Genomic DNA, 23,707 nt, shown 5'->3' with positions numbered 1-23,707 from the left:
TTTTTTGTAGTCCTTTTTATTGTCAAAATTGAGATATGTGAGGAGATGACATACAGACTTTTTAATGGGATTCCAGCCTTAGATGCCTCCTATTATGATTTCAAATATATTGAGAATAACAGCTGCTTAAAGTGGGAATAAAAGGCTAAAATACACCTCAATAAAAACAGATTTTCAAAGGTACTGAGAACCTACAAGTCCTATCAATTCAAACAATGCTAATTAGTGTGCCAGTGCAGTCGGCTTAATTATTCCCTTGGTTCTATTTGCGACCGTCTCAAGGGACAATCCTCAATCTTAAGTCTATTGCTGTTATTCCCCTTAAACAGGGCAACTAAAGAGACAGCCACAATTCTTCTTGTACAATAAAGCAGATTTTTAAAACTGCATTTATTTCACAATTCATTGCAATTACCTTAAAAAAATCTGTGTTACGTTCGGCATCTATTATTCAGCTAGTTTAAAGACAATAAAAATTAATCAGTGATAAGCTAGCTTCCATTAAATATTTTTAAGTGCATTTATATATTCAGAACAAAAAAATAAATAAAAGAGAAAACATAGTGAACTACATGTGGATTATAGGTATGGTAAACTTGGACAGTATTATTATCACAATCTCTGTACTGGGGATTTGCAACAATAACCTCAGGGTGATCCCACGGGGAACTGACCCATCAAGTCAGCACATGAGATTATTATATATGTAAATTCTTACCGATATTCTAGTACACAAATATCACATGGACCTATTATGATTGCCACATGTATTGGAACAGTCTTTGATGTATCTCTGCTTGCAGAGAATCACATTTTTCACAGCTTAAATAGAAAAAGATCAATCCAGCTTTTCTTCAGGTACTTAAACATTATTTGGATGCCTAAATTACATCTCGCAGGTTTAACAGTTTTGACTTAGTGACTAGATCATGTACGGAGAATTTCTAGCTACTTGTCTATTGGTTTCACAGATAGTGACGTTTCCTTTTTTCACACTGTACAAACGCAACGCATCTTCTTTTTTGTCCTTGTTTCCCAACGGCCACATTTGCCGTGGTCACAGTGAATCCGTCTCATTTGTTGCTGCTCCACTGGCTGGTTTGGTTGTTTTTCCCCCCCCATAAGCTTCCTGTGGTCACATTGGTGTCTCTTCCACTCGTAACTGTGACACTATATTCAGAGGAAAATTCAGAAATCACCGCTGTAAAGAACAATAAGTGATTAGCTGACACGTTTTAGCATTGGTATAGTACCAAAACTAACTGAAAGTTGAGATATGAGCCATGGCTACATTCATCATTAGTGTTGTTATTCACCTTGTGTCTTAAATGTCAATCATGCACTCAAAATTCCACTAATTAGGGTTTTCCTTTCAAAATGGAATGCTCAGATGATCAAGCAGCGTTGATATTGTTAGCCATACAGGCAATTTCTTTTGTTCCCTTCACATTCTCTAACAAAGCATTTATCCCGTACACCTTCCCACTTGCAGCATGGAATTCTACATTTTAACCTGAAATATCACACCACTATTTTTCAGCGCAGCATCAGTCTGTCCTTTCTTCTGCTTACGGCTCATAGAACATACATAGTGGGCAAACAAATTCTGCTTATACATCCAAGTTTTTACAGGTTCCGTTTAGTTCATTTTATCAGCACATTAATGAGTTGCATGAATAATCTGTCAGTCTAGAACCATACTGATGCATTTAGCTATAGACATACATACATTTTCAAACACGTGTATCTCATTTTAACTGGTGATGAAATAACAGCCTGATATTCCCAGTCCTGCTGGCCAACCAACATTTTTAATTGCCTTTAAGTTTCTGATAACTAAATTGGTGAGAAAATCCAGTTCATGAGGATTCTCTTCTTTATACAGAATTAGAACATATAAAATGACATCTATTGTATCAAGGTATCTCTTGGATCAAGCACCTATACTTATATATGCAAATAGACTTATATATGCCGACATCCAGTGAGCCAATTAAGCACTTGACTAATTTAAAACACATGTGACTAAGTCATACTGGATGGATGACCCATTTAAAAGCTTAAGAGCTTTGATTTTAACAACAGAAAACAATATTGCTGCGTCAAGCTTTCAATATTATGCAGAATGAAGTGTCAATGGGCAAAATCACATTTCAAAATACAGGTTTTATTATCTGCTATTAGCTAAATGCTTCAGACAATGCTGTTAATAATACAGAGAACAAATGCAGATAAACATTTAACCTCTAACTCGAAGCAAAACAAAATAAAAGCAAATGCATTAACAAAAGAAAATTATATTTATATGTGAAATGTTGTTTCTAGGAATAAAAATACAAAATGGAGATATCCAGAATTCTAAATACATGTTTGAATACCTTACCACCTGAAAAGTGCTGCATTTCTTATTCTATTACTATTCTTCCTTCAGTTATCTCAAGAAGTGTATTACCGATGTCTTTCCAGCACTAAATGTGAGACACAACTTCTTGATGATGGAGAACTGTTTATGGAAATGAATACGTTATTGCAAAACACGAATACAGGCAAATGAAATTCTCTTCTTAGTAAAAATACTGTGAAATATCCTTTATTCTGGCACTGGTGTATCCATTGACATTTACTAACCACATATGCTATTAAAGTGTGAAGACGTCTGCTCCAGAATCACCGAAGTCTTTATCATTTATGTAGAACAGAAGAAGAGGAAAAGAAAAGCATGTTGTTTGAAACATGTAAACCATTATTATTAACACGCTTTTCTACCTCTGAGGTCAGTCATTTTTTCTAGTGGTTTAAATTAAAACCATTCCCAAACAACTACAGCAGAAAGTTTCAAACACACAAAAAAAGAGGCTCCCTATCTGCATTTTCCTGATTTCCTTCTACAAATGTTTTCTCTCTGCTACATATCTCAGTATCTACATGTGAAACTGATCTCATAATTTGTGTTTAAACTCACTTTAAACACAAAGAAAAACCCCACCAAAATACAAATGCTAAGCGTTACGGCTTTGAATTTCACAAAATCTGAATTAAGGGTGAAGTGTGGGTTGGATTACGCCTCAGAAAGACAAGCAGCAACATAGAACCTGTCTCCCCAGGTAAATATGATGAATTCAGAGTTGTTTGAAGTTCGTTTACCTAATGCAAATATAACAGGAGGATCATGCAGGCAAATAGGATGCCATAGGAATCAAACAGCAAAATAGAAGGGGAATGTAAATAAATACAGATAGATATCCACGGCGAGGTTCCTGTGGAATTTCTTCACTGAAAAGATAAAGGATTAAGGCAAGATGAGAGAAAAGATGCGTATTAGTTTCACACTTAGCTTTGCATCTGACCTTTGTTATCAAACGCAGTTGCTAAAGTGCAAGCAGAAAAGCCAAAGTGCAAACATTTTGGAAAAATACCTGCCCTTGATGTTGCCACCTGTTCGCTCTTGGAATCTGTTTTGCGCAGGTTCTTACCCAATATTTAATCTCCTCTTGTTTTTCTAAGCACAGACATATATATACACATATATTCTTCCCTTTAGCATTACAGTTATAATAAGAAGCGTTTATAGGAAATGAAAGAGAAGCAGTTTTTGCAAGTTACTCTTTGAAACAGACTTGTGACATGTTTATCTACACGTTTGTTGACAAAAAGTGTTAAACTTTAAATGAAAAGCAAACAATAACTCTTCATGAAAATGTCCACATTTCCTCCATCTTGCTGCTTAAACAAACTGAAATATCCATTACTTGATTTTGGAAGAATGTGTGTATGCACCCTCAATAAGTCCATAGGACTTGTCAATCAGTGTTTTCTTATGAAAAGACAGTTTTTTTATAAAATAGTCACCTTGAAAAATAACCCAGGGAGTCTTCTTATGAATTCAGAAGTGGGTTTTTCAAGGTTACAAGCTCAGGCCTCCAAAGAAATGTTGTTTACAACCGGGTGCATGTGAATTATGACCAACATTAATGCATCACCTGTGTCTCATTTGAGGTACAGATAGCAGAATAACCATTTAACGATACACTTGGCCACCTCGATTCTGCAAGCGAGACATTTTTTCCCGCTGAACCAAACCCTCCCTCTGAAACTCCCTCAGTAATTGCAGTTTCCACAGGTCCCTCATCCTGTAATTTCCGACGCCACTGCAGAAATTCCCCCCGATCAGCAGCTTTAGGGAGCACCGACATCTCAAAATTGAAAAGGCATACCGAAAATAAAGTTGTTTACACAGCTCCATAGGGTTAATTACAGACATTTGGACTCCAACAAGGGCAGAGCCGCAGCCGCACGCTCACCCACCGCCGCCCCCCTCAGGCTGCGGGAACGGCTGCACCAGCACCCCCCCTCCCTCAAAACGCCTGATTGACGTTCCTCTCGCCCACTCAGCGCTCGCGTTGCCTACTGGACGCGGCGCTATTGGCCAAGGAGGTGCGGGGGGGTGGGCGCAGCGCTGGGGTACAAGCCGTGGGTGGGGGAGCCCCTGCTTCTGGCCGGTGCTGCGGGGCGAGGGGCAGCCGCGCCGAGGAGTCCTCTCCCGTGCTGGTACCGAGCGCAGCCCCGCTGGGCAGCCCCGTGTCTGCTTCTCTCCGCCCTTCCTGCCTTGGGGGGGTCGCCTAAGCTTGCAAAATGGCTGACAACCGGGACGACGCCTCGGACCAGCTGAAGCAGTGGCGGAGCCAGCGGGGCTCGCAGGTACCCGCCGGGGCTTGGGGGCTGCGCCCCTCGGGACGCCGCTCACCGCCGGGCACGCTGCGCGGTAACGGTCCGGCGCGCGGCGGGGACGTTGGGCCGGCGGGCGGCGTTGCCCCATTACAGGGGCTGGGGGGGAGCGGGTGAGCGCGGTGCTGGAGCCCGCAAAGCCCTGGGATTGCCCCCCTTAGAGCCTGACCCGACCCCGTGGGAACTCGGGGTGTCGGGCGGAGCGCTTGGGTCGGTGGCGCGGCCGGGAAAGCCCGAGCGGGGCCGCAGGGCCCGGAGCGACACGGGCGGTCAGCGCTGCCCTGTCCGCAGCGCCCCCGGGCAGGAACGGGCTTTGTCTGCGCCCAAACGGGCAGATCCTTAAGCAGAGATTTTTATTTTATTTTCCATCTCAGATCGGCTATTCCCATTTTCAGTTCTGCTATCACATCGGTAGGACCAGTAAAAATGTAACTAGGGGATGATATAGAAGATAAAGTACATTTGGCAACTTACAGAGGCTTGTTTACCAGGTTCAAGTGGATTGGGGCGTGCGGTTGGCCAAAATCATAAGAACGCGTGATCAGCAGCATGACGCTCGGTCTTCTGAAGGCGCAGAATATACCCCCAAAATATTTGGGTGAAAGTACAAATGCTGCAAGAGCTGATTTCCCCTCTTCTTCACCAAATTGCTGTGACGCTTGCTACTCTGTATTTTCTAGCAGAAAAGTGTATTTGGCAATAAGTACTTCTGCTGCTGGTTATTCTAAACATTAGTCTTAAAAGACAGGAGTGCCTCAGTTCCCACTGTTCATAGTTGAGTGACCTTGGTTTTATTCCTTCCCCCCCCTTTTTCCCCCCCTGATTCTAAAAGGTACTGGATGAAAACTACCTTCCAGCTATGAATTGTGGCTTCATCATATTCCAGCATGTGTTATAAGACTTTATTTTTGTAGCAGGAGTTATACTTTTTTTAAACAGATGATGGCTTTTCTGTAACAAAGCAGTATTTGAATACAGGCCAATTTGAAGGCTGGGACACAACCCAAAGTCTGTGTTGCGTAAGGAGTCATGAGACTTTAAGATATAAAGTAGGGACAACTTATTAAAATTTTCAAGTGACTTGTATGAGGTGCAAAGTATCAGTAACGCCTGGAAGTGTGTACTTTGGTGTGTGGTGTTTACAACAGCTGTAACAAAAATTCTGGCTTTGTTTCCCTTCATATCTTTTAAGGTTTTGACTGTATGCGGTGCCCAACCATATGAATGTATATAGGCGTCAAACAAACTCGAGTACAAAAGTACTAAGAGAATTCTGAAAACTACTGTGGCTTTTCTTTTCTCCTTTCACACCGATGGAACTTATTTTATGTGCACCACGTAACGTTATCCTGAAACTAAAATGGATATATCCTACCATTAAAAAACAGTTTGTACTTCTTATGTGAACACCAGAAAGCAACTTTCAGAAAGCGCCTACGCAAAAGAGACTGTACAGCCACAAAGCTTTTGGATAAGTTTGGTTTCAGAATTTGTGGTTTTAGCTACTGCTTTTAGTAGCCTTAAACATTAGCATTATGGAATAAATGGTTTGTAGACAACAGTATAGCCAGTTGGTTTGGGAAAGGCCGTTTTTGTAGAGGAGAGGGTGGATTAAAGTCGTACAGCTGGGTGTTTAAACCTCCTGGGCTGCTTAGAAATTATGAAGAACTCCAGGATGAACTGGGCTCTAATTGAACATAACTTGGGGGTTTCTTTTGAGAGATTTCTTAGAATGATAATAGAATTCAGAAATGGTGCTGAAGCTGTAGATGAGTTTTTGTGTCACAGGCCGCCTTGGATGGGATGAAGTGGAAATGTCAATGTCTGTGTAGGACACGTGGGGAGGATGGGAATGTCTGTAAGAAATGGCAACACAGGGAGGCTGGAGAGGAGAATGCGTGAGCGTAGGATGCCATTGGTGGGATCTGTTCTTTTTCATCACGTTACAGCGAGCGTGCTCATCTTAGATGAGTATGGCAGAGCCGTCAGTACAAAAAAACAATTTATGGTTAGGAAAACTAATGCACTGGGCTTTAGCTGTGAGAAATTTGAAGCTTTTAATCAGCAAAACTAATGGAAATAAAGGAAGAACTCTGACAAAAAATATTGATGAAAAAGTTCTGTTAAAACTATTGTGATGTGTGAGCATTTTATATTCTCATTGTCTGCAAACTGTACGTGTTCTAAGAAAGGACTTTTCAAAGCAGAGGCTTGGAACGGGTGTCAGGATGGGTTGTTTGGAGCATTTGTACCTCGGTATAGAAAATAAGTCTATATAATGACATTAATTTGTGCTTGGTGAATATCTGGAAGTAGAATATGCTACTGAATCATGGAATGGCTGAATGAGATTTTTCCTAAAGTTCCTTGAATGTGGTAGTGTCCTTCTAGTTACTATAATATAAAATTTAAATTAAATTCTAATTCAGGAAGTTCATTTGTAATGGCAATTTAAGCACTTTGTAGTTTAAGCTGATCGCTAGAACGTACATATTTAAGGGTGTTACGTCACGTGGGGCCTGTATGTTAGGGTACCATTTGAAGAAGTTGAACTCTGGGATGGGAGAACTTCCCTTGTGCTCTAATGAAGTGATTTCTCAACACGAGAAACAAAATCATTTCCTTTGGCTCATTTAAAATGGAGCAAAATAGAAGGTAGGAAGCGTGGGGTGTATAAGCAGTGAAAAGAATACTGAGAACAGTTTCTACTCTTGCGTTTTCCCTATAATGCTTTAATTAAGCAGATATTCCTTTGACTTTAGGCTTTATTTAAAGTATTCTTAAGTGGTAACTTTCTTGTCAGTTTCTGAACATCATTTTCCTATTTGTAACTAGATCTATTTTGTCTTTTGTAAATATTTGTAGATTTCAGTGCAGGTTGGAGTTTCAGGCATCCCAAATGAGGTGAATTTATGCTTATAGCTTTATGCTAAAGAAGTGGTGAGTGAAGAATAAAGAACCCGGGTATTTTTGCGATTCAAGCCAGGTAGAGCAGCGTGTGTTGCGGATTAGGAAGAACACAATAAAAACGCAGTTATCCTGTCAAATGTCTTTCATGTGGTTATTCATGTGCTAGAGTAACACAAAGGTATATATTAATGTAACTCTCCCTGTATAATCTGCCTCATCCAGAACTCAGGCTGTAGATGGGAAGCAAAACTGAGATTGTCAATGTAGAAGTTGGAAGCCCATAAAGTTGCTGGTATAATAACGAAGACATATTCTCATCAAGAATTAAGTTCTTTTCCTTCTCTTCACCATCCCTTTTCATTTCTAGAACTTTAAAAGAAGGAGAAGTAGCCAGGAGGGGGTGAGTGGGTTTATTCTGGTGCGTTTAGCACGGTTCAGGTGTGTGGATGCTACTGGCAGAAGAAGGTAGGATGGTATGGATAGAGTCCATATGGATGTGTGCCAGCTTAGTCCAACATCCAGCTGGTCATAACCTGACTCACGTAATTGAGCTTATCCTGTTGCAAACCTTTATTTGTTTTTTGGTTGGTTTGGTTTGGTGTGGGTTTTTTCTGCCTTTTTTTTTCCTTTTCTTTGTACTAACTCCTGTTCTGTTCTTCTGAGTCCTTTGCAAGCATCCCCTTGGCTCCTAACAATAAATGTGCTCCGGTAAGAGCTGACACCTGCAACCATCAGGTCTCTTTCTTGCTACATTTTCTACAGTACCCAGTGAAATAGGATTCTCACCTTAGAGGAGCATATGACCCCAAATGTGATGCAAATAATGTCTTTTCTACTGGATTATTTTTATTTAAGAAAGTGTGAGTACACTCAGCTGTGTTGCTATAGAATTCCAACTGATTTTTCTTGAAATTGTCTTGGAGCAGCTATTTTGTTTGGGTACAGAGTCACTTCTACCATACAAGATGCTGAGCTCTAAGTAGCCTGCAAGAGTGGTAACCTAAAGTTCCTATGGAAGGGAGAGGAAAAGAATGACTATGGACTATCTTGGATAATTTCTTTAAAGATAATGATGTTAGTTAAAAGAAAATAAAGTTCTGCTTTGCTGTTCTTCTGACAGGATGTTTATTGGTAGTTGGTCTTCTTGGGGCTTTTGTTAACCTTAGTTCTTCCATGGTATGAGAGTCTGGAATGATTGGTTATAGAATTGTATTGGTTGCAAAAGACCTTAAGATCGAGTCCAGCTGTTAAGAGTTGTTTTCCATAGTTCTTCCAGATCAGTGGTAGCCATGGGAACCCATTTTCACCTTTATGCTGTGTCACTGTAGCTCTTCCCTTTCACCTCCACCCCTGTACCAGCGTTACCTTCTTCATCCCCTTCTCCATCCTCTCCTGTTGAGCTGGGGGGCAAACTGAACCCTAACTCATGTTTTAAGGTCAACACTTCATATTTTTCTTGAGATAAATAGTCTGAACTAGTAACGTTTCTGAACAGCAGAAAACACTCTTGGATTATACATGAGCTCCTCTTCTTAAATAGCCCCAGACATAATTCTGTAGTTAAACATCTATATTTTCTGTAACCTGTTGCAGAATCTTATGCCATTTTGCTATATCCTTGTTAGTACGTCTTTGACGCATGATTGAACAGACATGCACGTTGTGTGGCTTTAGTATAGATAGATTTCAATTTCTGGTGGTGTGATGTTGACTGTTTCTCACTTTCAGAACCCAGATGTCTTGACCACTGGTGCTGGGAACCCCATAGGGGATAAACTGAATATCCTGACAGTGGGGCCGCGCGGACCTCTTCTCGTTCAAGATGTTGTTTTCACCGATGAGATGGCTCATTTTGACAGAGAGAGGATTCCTGAGAGGGTTGTGCATGCAAAAGGGGCAGGTAGGTTTAAAACACATACTTTTTCTGTGTAGAATTGAACTTTAAGAAGCTTTAGAGTTAACATGTACACTGTGACAGATAAATTGTATCAAATTATCTATAATTTAATGTTATAGGTTGTAATAAGTAATTATATATCAGCGATGGTAAGACCTGGGTTAAAAGAACACGATGCCAAAACTTGAAGCACTGAAAAACTTTGTGTTTTGTTTTTAAAGAGAAAAAGTAGTTATAGGCCTTAGATTTTGATTGTATTTGCTGTAATTACTGCTTCCTCTATCTGTTCCTCCATAGCAGCCCATTCCTCTGGAAGGGAAGACTTGCCCACCTCTGGTTTAATGTCTGTTTGCATTTTATTTGATAGAGATTCTTGTTTTGTCATCCAGTGGATGCATTTGCCAAAGCAAGATGATGGTCTAATATTTCAATCTGAAATAAAACCCAACTCATTTTAAAATTTGTTACTGATCTTAATAGGGTAGATCTGGCACCGCTGATTATTTTTTTAATTAGGTGTTGCCATAGAAAAAGAAAACATGGGACTCGGTTTTATTATAATGTGAATGTTCATGGGAAAAGTTCCTGCGTGGGGATGGGAAGAGCTCTGTTGCTTCATCCAGCTGACAGGTGGACCAAAAGGTTGTGCAACACATATGCGGATTAAGAAGAGCATCCAAAGAGCCACTGTTTGTTGTTTGCACAGTAGCAGTAAGGTCTGTGTTACGATCAGTCAAGGAGAGGAGAGTGAGCACTGTGCAAATAGTAGTTTGTGTTAAGTAAATTGCATTTTGTGAAAAGAAATGAGTGTTTTAGTGCATAGTCATAAAGTCTCTTTAGACTGGTGTATTTACATGTTTCCTTTTGCTTTAAAGTTGTATGTTGGACCGTAATGGAACCTTCATTCCACTCAGAGTATACCTAGATCTGACATTTTGAAATTACTTTTCTTCAGGAGCCTTTGGCTATTTCGAAGTCACCCACGACATCACCCAGTATTGTAAGGCGAAAGTGTTTGAGCACATAGGCAAGAGAACCCCACTTGCCATACGATTCTCCACTGTGGGTAAGGCTCTGAACTTTGTGTGTGTTTTTACACGTGGACCACAGCGATGTTTGCTTTGTGGAGCACTTCATGTGCTTAAGGTAGTTTGCAACGCTTTCTGCCAACCCATTCCCCTTCTGTGGGTTTTATTTGAATTGCGAGACCTTAAGCAGCTTCTGCATCTTTCTGCCAGCTCTCTGTAGCCAGTTTCACTCCGGAATGTGGGAGAAAGGAAAGTCTGAGCTGTTTTTCCTCCTCTGACAAGAGAGAGCTTGCTTTGTTTCTGGATGGGTCAGAATCAACGCTTGGATGCTGCTGTTTAATACGTGGAAGTTCAATATTTATAATCTCTTATGCTGTAGGGATGTTTGGGGATGAATGCTGAAAAGTAAGCACGAAGCAAAGAAGAATAAACCATCTTTCATAAATAAACTTATTTATTGAAGAGCTGAATGCGTAAGCAACCGAAATCTTAAATGCTGTTAGTTAAAATGAGTTATGACTAATATCTTGTCTGATAGAAAATGATCTTTTGAAACTTCTGTGTTTCAACTCTATTTAAAAGAAAAACCCTAATGAGGGTTCAATCCTGGAAGGAGAAGAGGAGAGAAAATAGTGCAAGGAGGCTGACAGAGCTGCTGGGTTTGGCCTCCTGGCTTTTCCCTGGGTCACGGAACTGAAGGGCTCGTGGGATGTTCCCCAGAGCGGAGTTTGGGCTGTGACTCTGTGCTCAAGTGGGTTTTTGCACGGTTCCTTGCTGTGTCAGGACGTGTTTCTTGCTGGCTCTTCCGTAGTACGCAATTTTTTTTAATGAGAGAATGAACGTCCTCGTTATCGTGATGTTTAGCATTAGCTGGTCCTCAATACTTGAATGCTTTTGCTTAGCTATTGCGGTAGGTACTTTGTCTGGTGTAAAGTTCCTGTTTTGGATAGGAAGGGGATTAAAAGGTTTACAACTCTCCTATAATCTCCCTTTATATTAAGGATATTATTTAGGTTGCTACCTTCCAAACAAAGGTTTCACACTGGGATTTGATGCACAGAAGCTAAAATCAGCCAATTCAGGTTTATAATGTGATATTGTCGCTCTCAGTGATAACGCAAATTCCACTTTTAATTGGTTCAAATGGATGTACTTGGGTTTCTTTTTACTGTGGCCCAAATGCTTGAACGGGTGCCTGTTCACACTTTGGAACCTTCCAGTGCCTGAGGTGGTGTTGAAAATACGCCAAACATTCCTTGGTACAGAAGACTTAAAACCCTCCAAGGGTGGGGTTTATTCATTTAGTGCATATTCTCACGTCCTACATTTTAACGCTTACAATTTATATGTGTTTCCTATTATAACACTTCTGTACATTCACGTTTTTCCTCAAGCTGGAGAATCTGGCTCGGCTGATACAGTCCGTGACCCTCGAGGCTTTGCAATGAAATTCTACACAGAGGAGGGTAATTGGGATCTCGTGGGCAATAATACTCCCATCTTCTTTATCCGGGATGCGCTGTTGGTGAGTAAACACCAAAGGCGAGGATACTTGTGAAAGAGGCCAAGAATTTGTTCACGTTTTGTTCTTGCTTCCTTGGGAAGCAAAAGGTGTTCACTCTCTAGACTTTGTTAAATGGTCTGGATGGTTTTTGATTTGAAAAGGTGTTATTTTTTAAAAAAAAATAAAGTTTAGAACTAATGCTTGGTTACTTAATGTGGTTTCTTGCCACAAATAGCACACACATTGAGTTGTGTTTGTTAAACAGCCAGTGAGTAAGTACACAATGAAGTTTTTAACTTCAGATCTAATCAGTTTCACTGATGTTCAAATTAGCTGGTTTACTCTGCAGTTTACATTTTGAGCCTATTTTTGAGGGGAAGACTTTTCACTTTAAAAGTTTCTTGCAGAGTCTTTCTATTAAGTCTCAATTTCTTTGTCCTTCGGTGTAAGTTTAAGAGCGCTTGAAGTAGAGGGGCTTTCCTTGAGCACACGAGTTCCGCACAGATATTTTTTACTATCTTTGTATTCATTTAGGAATCAGATTCAGTGAAGTTGAGATATATGAATTGGAAGATATTTTCCTCTCAGTGTATCAGTGAGAAAATGAAAGCATTCTTTAGCTTTGAACAGTCCATTTATACTGATTGTAAATGTTTCACTTGCCCAGACCGGTAAAATTAAGGTAATTAATTTAGTTACAGGAGGGTTAAGACTATACAGATATTTTTTTAGTTGGTGTTACAACTTTGTCTCATCTTTGAGGGTGCTGTTCCTTTCGTAGTTAAGCGTACTGAAAAAACTAGTTGGCTTATTTTGTAGCAGGAGTTGCTTGGTATACTCTCTATAATTTGGAAGTGTTACAGAACGTTTTGTTTTGTTTTCCCCCCCTTCCGGACAAATTAGTTTCCGTCCTTCATCCATAGCCAGAAGAGGAACCCTCAGACTCACTTGAGGGATCCAGACATGATGTGGGACTTCTGGAGCCTTCGACCAGAGTCTTTGCATCAGGTGAAGTTCTCCTTTGACTTCTTTGTGTGATGAAGAAAATCAGGTTATGACAGCAGATATTAACTATCTCTTCTGCATGGTTTATCTAGTCCATGTAATTTCTAGGAACAGTAAGAATAGAAGGCCTACAATAACTTAAGGCTATTAGTACATATATTGAGCCTTTTTTGTTTCAATGGGTGGGATTCTTCTGTTTTCATAATCCTATTTTATATAGGGATGAAGGGAAGTTAAGTTTTCTAACTGGAGATAGTGAGGAACAAAAAACTGTTAATGTTGGAGAACAGTAAAGTACTGGAAGGTAATGCAACCACATATAAGTTTATTTAAAGCTCTATATTGTGTGGCACATTACATCAGCTCCAAAAAAGGCTACAATCCACAATGCATTCTAATTATTCTGAAATGCATTTGTGTCCAAGAATGCTGTTCAAAAAAAGCTAATGTAAGATTAAAAATGCACCTGTATTTTTTTTTTTTGAAGAAAATGGGTTCATACAGAAGCCTTCCAGTAATTACTAACTGAAAAAAGAAGTACCACAAGATTTTTGTGCTCACAAATCTAAAGAAAAGCAGCATTTTGATAGTTTGCATGGTGGTATGTTGAGTGCTTGAAGACTTTGAAGTTAAGGACTTCAATTTTCAAATGTTGTCTTTAATGTGGAAAGAATTTATTTATATTTGTAGCTTAAATTATCCATGCTTACCTGCTCTGTACTTATAGGAGAAAACCTAAAATTATGACTGGTTAATACCTTGTGCTTCACCAGCTATTTCATGTGGGCATAAAACTTCACATAGGTTTAATTCACAATTGTTCTTTGTGCAAAACCAAAGTGGTCTTGTTTCATTAGCACTCTTAAACTTTAAACTAGAAATTCCTCAAGGAATTAATAACATTAAGGTAGCTTGCGGTGATGCAGATGATGGAATAAACTTTGTCTCAAATGGTCACTTTATCACTTCTGCGTCCCTTGATGTCATCTGATCCTTCTCCGTAGGTGTCTTTCCTGTTCAGTGATCGTGGCATTCCCGATGGTTATCGCCACATGAATGGATACGGATCTCACACTTTTAAACTGGTTAATGCTAGTGGAAGAGCAGTTTATTGCAAATTCCACGCAAAGGTATTGATATTTATTATTTTCCTATTATCTATGGGAAGTATACATCATATTGGATTTAAAAAGTTTAAATATTGTCTAAAAATGTTCTGTGTCTTTGCAAGTTTAATTAAGACTTGTTCGTGCACAGGCCTGGCAAAAAGGTGTGTGTTGGTTTTATATGGGGTGGATGCCTCTAGCAAACACAATGGACATCGCTGTTCTTGCTGTGACACGCTGGGTATTTACTAGACTATGAAAAACCCTTCTTTGGGAAACTGTTTCTTGCTATTGGAGAATTCAGTTGCATTTCAGCCTCATCCCTCTGGGTGCTTTGGGCATGAAGCTGTGCAAGAACATCCTCTCAGGCTCCCTTGCTATCATTGAGTGCACACGTGTTTTATTCAGTGTGCGATATGTTCATGGCCATGCAGCGACTGGGATTCAACAGGTGCTTCTCAGTCTGCATCTGGTTTCTGTTCCCATTTATCTTGTGGATATGAGCTGCATCGATCTCATTTTTAAGGTGGCCTCAACCATCTACCAAAATATAAGGACCGTGTTGCAAGAGCTCTGCACTTGAAGCTCGCAGAACCTTGCGGAACTTCCACACCTTTGTGGAAAAGTGTATCTGGCTTGAAAACAACTTCACTTTGAAGCTTTCAAGGCCATACAGCTTCTGGACATCTACCTTGGAAGCAAGACTGGGAACAATTATGTTAGACTAGGAGGGCTCATATAGCTGCTTTTAGCTTTGAGTTACCAAAAGCTGATTAAAATGAGATTCTAGTTAGTTAGGTGAGGATGTCACAGAAATAGGGGTGGGAAATTGAGTTTCATGTTGAATCCAGAATTCTCATCCCTCAAGGCTGCAGCTGTTTTATCGCTTTATATTGGCTTGTGGTCCCATAGGAAAAGGTGGGATGATGGGACAGTAAAGGACCATTCCATCCTGTCAGGAAGAGTGGAAAATGTGTGATTTGCTGCAGGGGTTATACCTTCATGTTTGATACCTTCCATTCTGCAGTATAGCTTTACGTATTTATTTCACCTTTATTAGAGAACTAATTTTTACCTGGAAGGCACCTGTTGAATGTACTGTTTTTCTTGAGTTGAACTATGGAGACTGGAACATAAAGAATCACATTCTTTTGTATAAGTCTTTTTAAAGTACATAATTATTAATGATTTCTGCAATACTTTCTGCATGTTGTAACGGGTGCTACCACTCTTGTTGCTTTTAGACTGACCAGGGCATCAAAAATCTTCCTGTTGAAGAAGCAGGAAGGTTGGCTTCTACCGATCCTGATTATGCAACGCGTGATCTTTACAATGCCATTGCCAAGGGGGACTATCCGTCCTGGTCTTTGTACATCCAAGTCATGACCTTTGAAGAAGCGGAGAAGTTTCCATTTAACCCTTTTGATGTAACTAAGGTATCTCTGATACTGTTGTGAATATTCAATTAGAGCAAGCTTAAGGTCATGAGATGAAAATGTAGCAAATCATGGGATAGTTTGGGTTGAAAGGACCTTCCCAGGTCACCTGGTGCCACCTGTATCATGAGCAGGGACATCTTCACCAGCTCAGGTTGCTCAGAGCCCCATCCAGCTTGGCCTCGGATGTCTCCAGGGATGGTTCAGCCACCACCTCTCTGCCCAACCTGGGGCAAAAATGCCAGAACTGAGCTCATGTATAAAAGAAGTTTAACAGTTTCCATGGAATAGCACTATTTTCTTACTAGTCCCTATCAAAGTTTAGTCTGCCCTTGTTATTTTTTAAGCACACTCTTTATTATAAGGTCACGATGAGTCAGAAATTCAGGAGATGAAATTATATTGATGTTCTATCTGATGTTGTTCTTCCTCAGCGAAATAGGGCTTGATTCCAGGCCTGCAGATTACAACTGCCCTGCATTTCTGAAGTGTGATCTCAGATCCTATAGTCGCACCCTGAGCTCGTTAGTTTTAAGTGGTGTTGATTATGTAGCTTCTGATTATTGGTCTGATTTTGTCAGACTTCCAATTGCTATTCCAAGGCCTGGCTTGTTGAAAGATAGTAACATAAACTTGTATTACTTTTTTTCCCTCTAATATTGCCCTCCCAAAATGGCTAAAGACTTTTGAAGTTGAAAGTACAGGCTATGACAACAAAGAAAAAAGACTGATTAAATAGGTTACGTTTTAAGTAGCTGAAAACAATCGTGCTACCAGTTCCACCTATGATATTGCATTCCTAGGCAGCTTTTCAAGTGCAAGTATTTAATTTAAGCAGTCAAGTGCTGGGATTATGTTGGGATGATGAAATAAGTCGCCTTAGGACTCTGTTATTCATTGCAAAAGACTTCTGAAAATATGACATTTCTCAAAAAGTTTGCTAGCAAAAAACAGTAATGTGTTTTCTCAGTCAATCCTTAAATCAGGCAAATGTTACCTGGTAATTATTTAAGCTGCATAACGCTATAATAATGTTGATTTTTAATGTGCGTGTGATGTCTTATAGGTTTGGCCGCATGGCGACTACCCTCTCATCCCTGTGGGAAAGCTCGTCTTGAACAGGAACCCCGTGAATTACTTTGCGGAGGTGGAACAGATGGCGTACGACCCTTCCAACATGCCGCCCGGTATCGAGCCCAGCCCCGACAAAATGCTGCAGGTAAACTACCACGTGCATGGGATTTTACCTGGAGACCATTACATTTGCTTTGCTGTCAATGGAAACATCCCTGTCCCTCTCTGTGTCGCAGCAGTGAACCTGACAGATGGTTGTTTTTAATGATCACCATTTGTGCTTATCCAAAATTTAAGTATAAAGAAAACAGGAAAGAACTAAAGAACTACTAACTCTAGAATTCAGAATATCTGCGTATTTATTTTTGCCTTTACAGCATCTCTTAGAATTATAAACTCTTATGAGCGTGAGAGGTGGACTTTAAATGCTCTAAAATACAGGTATAACTAATTCCTGATATAAACTACAAGACTGGTGTTCAGTATCAGATTTCTTACAGGTCAAAATATCTGATAAAACTTCCTGTAGTACACGGTTGTCTGCAGAGTTTTGGATGTTGGCATCGTATGCTTTTTCACATTAAAAGCAGATTGTTGTTTCAAATGATACTTGTAGAAAATAAGAAGGTATCTTGACAGTTTTATCTGGATAAACTCTTGAACCATCATGCAGTTCTTTTTGTTTGCCTCTTGACTCCCACAGACTTCATGGTTAGAATCAGTCCATCTTCTTGGCTTCCAGATGTTACTTGAACTGTTTCGGATTCAGTTCAGTAAATAAATAAGGGGCTGCTGTATTTCAGATGTGATCATTTTTAAAATTGAAGGTTGAGAAGAAGTAGGAGAGTATTATTGGTACCATTTAGCACTGTTGTGGTCATGTTCCTCTCCACACGCGTAACCCTTTTCCTGCTTCAGAGCAGGTTTAGCATCCTGAAGTCGGTAGGAAATACCCAAGCTGCATAAATTCAGCTCAACCTGTTGTTTTCCCTGGTATTCCAGCAGAGTTAGTGGCTGAGTGTCGCTTTGGACATAATATGGAGTATGTCAAGTACATAGATGCAACATTTTTCTCCCTTTTACTATTTAATGTAAATTGAATTGGCGTATGCCGCTTAAGTGATCTCTTTCGGCAAGTAGTGGTTAATGCTTGTGCTAAATGTTTTAGGGTCGTCTTTTCTCGTATCCCGACACTCACAGACACCGCCTGGGACCCAACTACCTGCAGATCCCTGTGAACTGCCCCTTCCGAGCTCGCGTGGCCAATTACCAGAGGGATGGGCCCATGTGTGTTTCTGACAACCAAGGTGATGATGAAAATATCTTTAAATATAATGATACTTACGCATGTACTGCCAAATTCCTTTCTGTTCGTGAGAGATTTAAGATACAGGGGAATATTTGGAAAGCAAACAGCTGTTCCTGTCCAAGAACAGATAATAAGTTTAGTTTTATGCAGTGCTATAAGTTCATTATGTGATTAAAAGAAACCCCCTGCATAGTTCAGATTAATATAATCAATAAATATGCAGATGAAAGTGTATTTTTGTGCTGCCTTTGACTAAAACTTTGAATTACTTCCCTGATTTTGGTTATTAAAATTGTTTTAGCAGTGTTGTAAGAGTGGCCAGACCTTCTTATTGCTGAAACAGATTTTTCCCCAAAAAGCACTTACTACAAAGAGAATTTGAATTGCTGATAAGTGCTGGCTTGAGGACACATCTCTTCAGGATGGGTTGGTTGTTGGCAGAAAGATGTTGACAACTGTTTTTTGAATCACAACTGGATAATTGACTTAGGTTCTCCTAAGCAAAGAACATTTTCTGTGTTCTGACTAAACCTGGCAGAGCTGATATCTGATTGTTTGGGGTGTTTTTTTTGGGGGGGTTGTCTGTTTTCAGGTGGTGCCCCAAACTATTATCCAAATAGCTTTAGCGGTCCGGAGGATCAGCCCGTTCTGAGGGAAAGCCGCATGTGTGTCACGGGAGATGTGCAGCGCTTCAATAGCGCTAACGAAGATAATGTGACCCAGGTATGATGTATGAAAAGGCTTTATGTTGCTTATTAAATCAGATTAGATTATAGGATGAGTTTAGAGAATATTAAGAATCATTCAGCCAGGACTCCTCTTTGAAGCATCTGGGATAACCTGAAGTTCAGCTCTCATGAGAACTTGGAATATCTCCATACAGCTTAATTATAACTGAGTATATAACTGAAATAATAACTCAATTTCTGCTGACAGGACAGTTAGTGAGTTCTCACAGCCCTTTGCCATCCATATTCTCGAAGTTGGGACTTTGTCTTCTTGCGATCAATGTCTGCAGATACCCAAACTAGAGTATGCATGTAGTGTTGTGATCATCAATTCCTGAATTGGACCCAAGAGCAATCTTTATTTGCATTGATTCAATAAACAACAGTTATTTCAAAGTAGAAATGGGAAGAGTTGTTAGTGAGTTTGCCAAAAACCAAACCCTACAGATTGGTTGCCTTTTGAGTTTTACGTATTTTGAGTATTTCAAGTGTTGCCTGACTAGTAAGCGAAAACTGTTATTTTTCAGTAATACCACTGGATTTCAGGACTTATTATTGGCTGCTGCAGGTAGGAATTTCAAAATAAAACTCTGCTTCTGATCATAAGGTGCGGATGTTCTACACCAAAGTGCTGAATGAGGAAGAACGCGAGAGGCTGTGTAAAAATATCGCTGATCACCTTAAAGATGCGCAACTCTTCATCCAGAAGAGAGCGGTGAGTGGCCTGTTTGCTTTTTAGCCTTTTGCTCTTTATTCCAGATTGTGGAAATGAGTATCAGGAGTTCTTCCTTGAGAAGGCAGCTCCTTGACTTTTCTTATGCAGGAATTATCAAGAGAGGACACTTAAGTATGTGTGTACTTATGTAATGTAATATACTGTTAAAGTAGCTTTTTCCTGATGGGAAGAATGGGACTGTTGAACATCAAGGATGTCTTGATGTGTTTAGCTTGGTGTTTCAAAAACCAGGTGACTTCCATGTCATGTTTTACTGGGGAGGGATTGGATCTTCACCCTTCCCAGTGGAACTTCATTGAAATCAGGAGAGAGCTGTACATTCAATCATAAAAACAACGTTTGAGGATGTTCAGAGCTCCTTCCTGGCTGGTCAGAATTAAACTTTTAGCAGAGTTTTCATCTTCCTTTTCTCCCTTGTGTGCTGCTTGCAGAGCACAGAGCAGAAAACATGGTAAAGAACACATTTCAAGTGGAATTAAAAAACTTCTTGTTGCCTTTTTTGTTCTGTCTTCCTGTTCAGGTGAAAAACTTCACTGATGTTCACCCTGACTATGGTGCCCGTGTTCAGGCTTTGCTGGACAAATACAACGCTGACAGCGGGAAAAACGTATGTTCATGATTTTTGTAGCTGAATTTTGGCTGTGAATTCTCTTTGTTTCTTTTTGTAAACCCAACAAAGTGAGAAATTCATCTTGATTCGCATTTGGTTTAAATGGCAGAGCACGTAGAATTACAAAATGAGGCAACGTGGGTCTAATTACTTGTAATTAAATGCTCACTAACCAATGAGGTACAATTCCTTTGTTTCAGCTGGGGTTTGCAAGGCTCTGGGCAGATAACTGTGTGTGATATATGATGTGTGCAGGTTGATTCTTCAGACCAATGGTTACCTGCTCTTTGTGATGGGGACGAAACATTTCCACGGGTCTTTCTTGGGCTTGGTGTTCGCTACACAGACAAAACTGTTGCTTCAAGTCCTTGTTTGTTGTTTCTGAACTCCCCCTGACTACTTTTAATGGAATTCACTCTGAATATTTCTTTTTCATTGTTTTTTAGGATGTAATCAGGACGTATACACAATCCACATCCCGTGTGTCTGCCAGAGAAAGATCCAACTTGTAAAGTGCGCTGCAGAGATTTACTCTATGGATTTTGCATCCTTATAACTGCAGGACAACCTGATGAAGCTGTTGATGAATGTAGCTGACTTCTGCACAAATAAAGCAGCATTTTACAGGCTTGATTTATTAAGCTTTCAAGTGCCTGTATCTGTGTTAGAAGCTAAGTAACACAAGCTAACAATCCTAGTGCCTTTCAACACTAGTGCTTTACTGCTTGTTAACAACATACGGTGTTTTTAAGGAAATTTCTGATTAAAAATTGCCTTCTTTTCTGGAAGCAAACATGAGTTTAATCAAAATACTCTTTGGTGTTTTTTTGGTAAAAATTCCTGACTAAATCGGACAACAGCACTTCTATAATAATACTGTGATTATCCTTATGGATAAACTTCATGATAAAAAGTTGATGTTGCTCAGTATTTCTGATAAAACAGCTGTCTGTGTGTATTTGTAGACAGCTCCTTTCAGTTTCATTTTTGACCTTTGGGAAGTTAAACAATGATAGGCAGTAGTTGAGTGAAGTGTTGGTTTTGTCTCATTCCTTAGGACAGAAATGAAGCAACTAGCAACTTGAATCTCAATATATGTGAATTTATTCCTAATATGTGTTTTAAGATAATCTGTGCTTATTAATACTAGGTTGGATATAACTGACCTAAGGGTGGTAGGAAAGGCTATTTTCTTATTTCTTACACTATACAACTAAATTGATTCCATCTTAAATTCCTTTGAGGGGGTGGAATTATTCTTTCCAATCTGCAAGAATTTAAATAGAAAAATATTAATTTTCCAGATGTCTGAGAAATGAACCTCCAAATGCATGAATATTTTTGTTGGTCAAATTCAAGCATAGGCATTCTTCAAAGCTATTCCAAACACTTCCTTAAATTCTGTTCTTTTACTGCCATAATCTGACATTGGTATCTATTGGTCAAGCCAGAGCTAAATTCAGAGTTAGTCTTAAAGTGGCATGTTTATGAATGTGACTGTCTATAGCTACATATATGGATAAAACCTGATTTTAGGCATGTTTTCATGTTAATTGATTTAGTTAATCAGTTGAAGAGATTTTGGAACCCTTTGAACTGACAGCTGTTCCCTGTTATAATTCCTTAGATCCAAAGGAGTTTCTTTAGCTTAGGGATGTTTTGTTGTCTTTTCAGTCTTGCAGCATAATCCTTAATCAGTTCTTACTAATAGTCACTAATTGGCACAAAATGAAAGCGTTTATATTGGAGAATTTAGAGCAACAGTTAAGTGATAATTTTGCAGTTTCTGGACTTACCTTGGTTGGATCTGGGTAGTGTTGGCCTAAGAAAGAATGTTATCTGCATTTAAATGCTTTATTTTACAAGCACACAACAAAACCAAGGCTTCAACTATTGTTTTATGAGAGCCAAAATCCCACCTAGTGTTTTTTCTTATTTGGAAGGTGTTAGCTAGTTATGGGGTAATTAGTATCCAAGCTTACTGGTGGAGTTTTGAATAAAAATCTGCCATAGGTGTTGCATGTTGAATTTAATCCTAACAGACTAAAAGAGAAGCTCACCTCAAGTTTTAATAACTCTACCTGTTCGTTCTTCTTCCCATGCCAAAGAGAAAGATCAGTGCATTCATGTAACTGGTCCAGATCCTTGTTGTGCAGCACTAACCCTCATTTGCAATATTTGCTTTCCTTGTTTGCCTGTTGGTACCACCTACAGCATTTGGATTGGAAAAAACACAAATATCATACATATTAAATTAATTTAAACTCGCATTAAATACAAAAAATTTCAGAGCCCACCTACTGGTTTTCAACTCAAGTAAATGTGAAATTTCCAATCATAGCAGGTTTGGATTTTTTTTCAATACTTTGTGCATTTGTGAGTCTTAGATTGTGTTTTGAATAGGAATATTCCCTGATTCGGCGTTCCAAGAAGTGATGGCAGATACTAAGTGCTGCTCCATCAAATTGTAGAGAACTGCTGCTTCTCCAACTCATTTATCCACTGACCTATTGTGAAAAATTAGCTGTGGTAAAATAATTAGATGCAGTAAAATAATATGAACTCGATAACCTGTTCTGGGATTCAATTGAATTTTTACTTGATGAGGCAGGTTGGAGCTGAAAGATTTGTGAATGGGTAGGAATATTTCTGGCTGGCACACAAAATCCTAATGAGTTTCAGAGAAGAGTAAGCAAGGCTTAATTGTTTAATTTTGGCTGCATCTTCTAAATGAGTTATATTGTCTTCCTCTTATTTCTGAAATAAAACTGAATTTAACAACCTCTTGGCAACATGTCTGTTTTATATGCGCCTGTTTTCAGGTGTTTTAATCTAGGAAGTTCATACCTTCATCTAATTCTTTGTTTTGGAGGTTGTGCAGAAGCTGCTGAAGCTCTGGGTAACTGGGATCTATTTCAGAACTCAGTTACTTGTCTTTGGACTCAACGCTGATACCTGGAAGGGGCCAAGCACTAAATTCTGCTCAGCTCTATGTGAAATTCCTTGTTTGGAACTGTCTCTTTAATTTCCTGAGCTGTCAGAAAAGGGAACACTATCGTAGTTTTTTTTCCCCTAAATCACTAATTTTTGTTGTACGGTAAGGAGCTGTGTGTCATGCCTCATCATACATTGTAGGGTCACCTTTATAAGAGGGTGGATAAATACACCGATGGACCTTGTGGGGGTTTTAGTAGAATATTTAACATGGGAAGCTATTTTATTAACTTGGTCTTGGTGGGCTTTATCTCACAATACCCATAAATGATCATCACTAACAAATTCTACGGTAGGTTATACTCATTTAGTGTACAGGTTAACCTAGAATTGCCTTGGTGTCAAGTCAGAAAAGAGACTCGAGCAGCAGGGAATGAAGGAGAGAGAGGACACATCTTGTGCAGTAACACTGAGAAGACCAAGGATGGACAAGGTGGGTGTCACGTACCTTCTGTAGCCACCTTTGTTTAGAAAACTCACAATTTCAGTGTAGTTGTGCTTAGAAGACTGACCTGTGCTGCTAAACTGACCATGACAGGTGTTGTACAGTGAAATTTGGCCTTTACCAAAGGTGCTGAGAGGGTTGGGCAACACTGGAAGAACAATAATGCTATTTCTTCAAATAACAAGTTGATAAATGCATTT

The 23,707-nt window shown here is 39.5% G+C and overlaps 1 protein-coding gene and 1 long non-coding RNA gene across 3 annotated transcripts; one reads left to right on the top strand and one right to left on the bottom strand.

The window, feature by feature from the left end:
- On the bottom strand, positions 1-4,310 carry LOC139828059 (uncharacterized). Of its 2 annotated transcripts, none has more exons than XR_011739227.1 (3): positions 4,215-4,310; positions 2,384-2,503; positions 1-1,201 (listed from the first exon to the last, which is right to left on the bottom strand). It is a non-coding gene; the product is annotated as an uncharacterized lncRNA (long non-coding RNA). The 2 variants fall into 2 exon arrangements; XR_011739228.1 differs by lacking the exon at positions 4,215-4,310 and adding an exon at positions 3,417-4,203.
- Positions 4,311-4,467: 157 nt separating this feature from the next.
- On the top strand, positions 4,468-22,851 carry CAT (catalase). The gene is made up of 13 exons (XM_065838595.2): positions 4,468-4,698; positions 9,364-9,535; positions 10,488-10,598; positions 11,955-12,085; positions 12,968-13,072; positions 14,074-14,199; positions 15,420-15,611; positions 16,678-16,830; positions 17,854-17,992; positions 18,587-18,717; positions 19,330-19,437; positions 19,979-20,065; positions 20,515-22,851. Exons 1-13 carry the CDS (start codon positions 4,633-4,635, stop codon positions 20,578-20,580), a joined length of 1,587 nt encoding a protein of 528 aa, XP_065694667.1. The 5' UTR covers positions 4,468-4,632; the 3' UTR covers positions 20,581-22,851.
- Positions 22,852-23,707: the final 856 nt, after the last annotated feature.

The sequence above is a fragment of the Patagioenas fasciata genome, chromosome 5 (assembly GCF_037038585.1).
Source record: "Patagioenas fasciata isolate bPatFas1 chromosome 5, bPatFas1.hap1, whole genome shotgun sequence".
NCBI classification, from domain to species: Eukaryota; Metazoa; Chordata; class Aves; order Columbiformes; family Columbidae; genus Patagioenas; species Patagioenas fasciata.
This window is presented reverse-complemented; position numbering and strand designations above follow the sequence as displayed.

Bases quoted from the DNA above. Each gene is read 5' to 3' on its own strand.
- CAT (XM_065838595.2), top strand. From the start codon at position 4,633: ATGGCTGACAACCGGGACGACGCCTCGGACCAGCTGAAGCAGTGGCGG. The intron at 4,699-9,363 runs GTACCCGCCGGG...TCTCACTTTCAG, and splicing joins GGAGCCAGCGGGGCTCGCAG to AACCCAGATGTCTTGACCAC. The intron at 12,086-12,967 runs GTGAGTAAACAC...CGGACAAATTAG, and splicing joins TTATCCGGGATGCGCTGTTG to TTTCCGTCCTTCATCCATAG.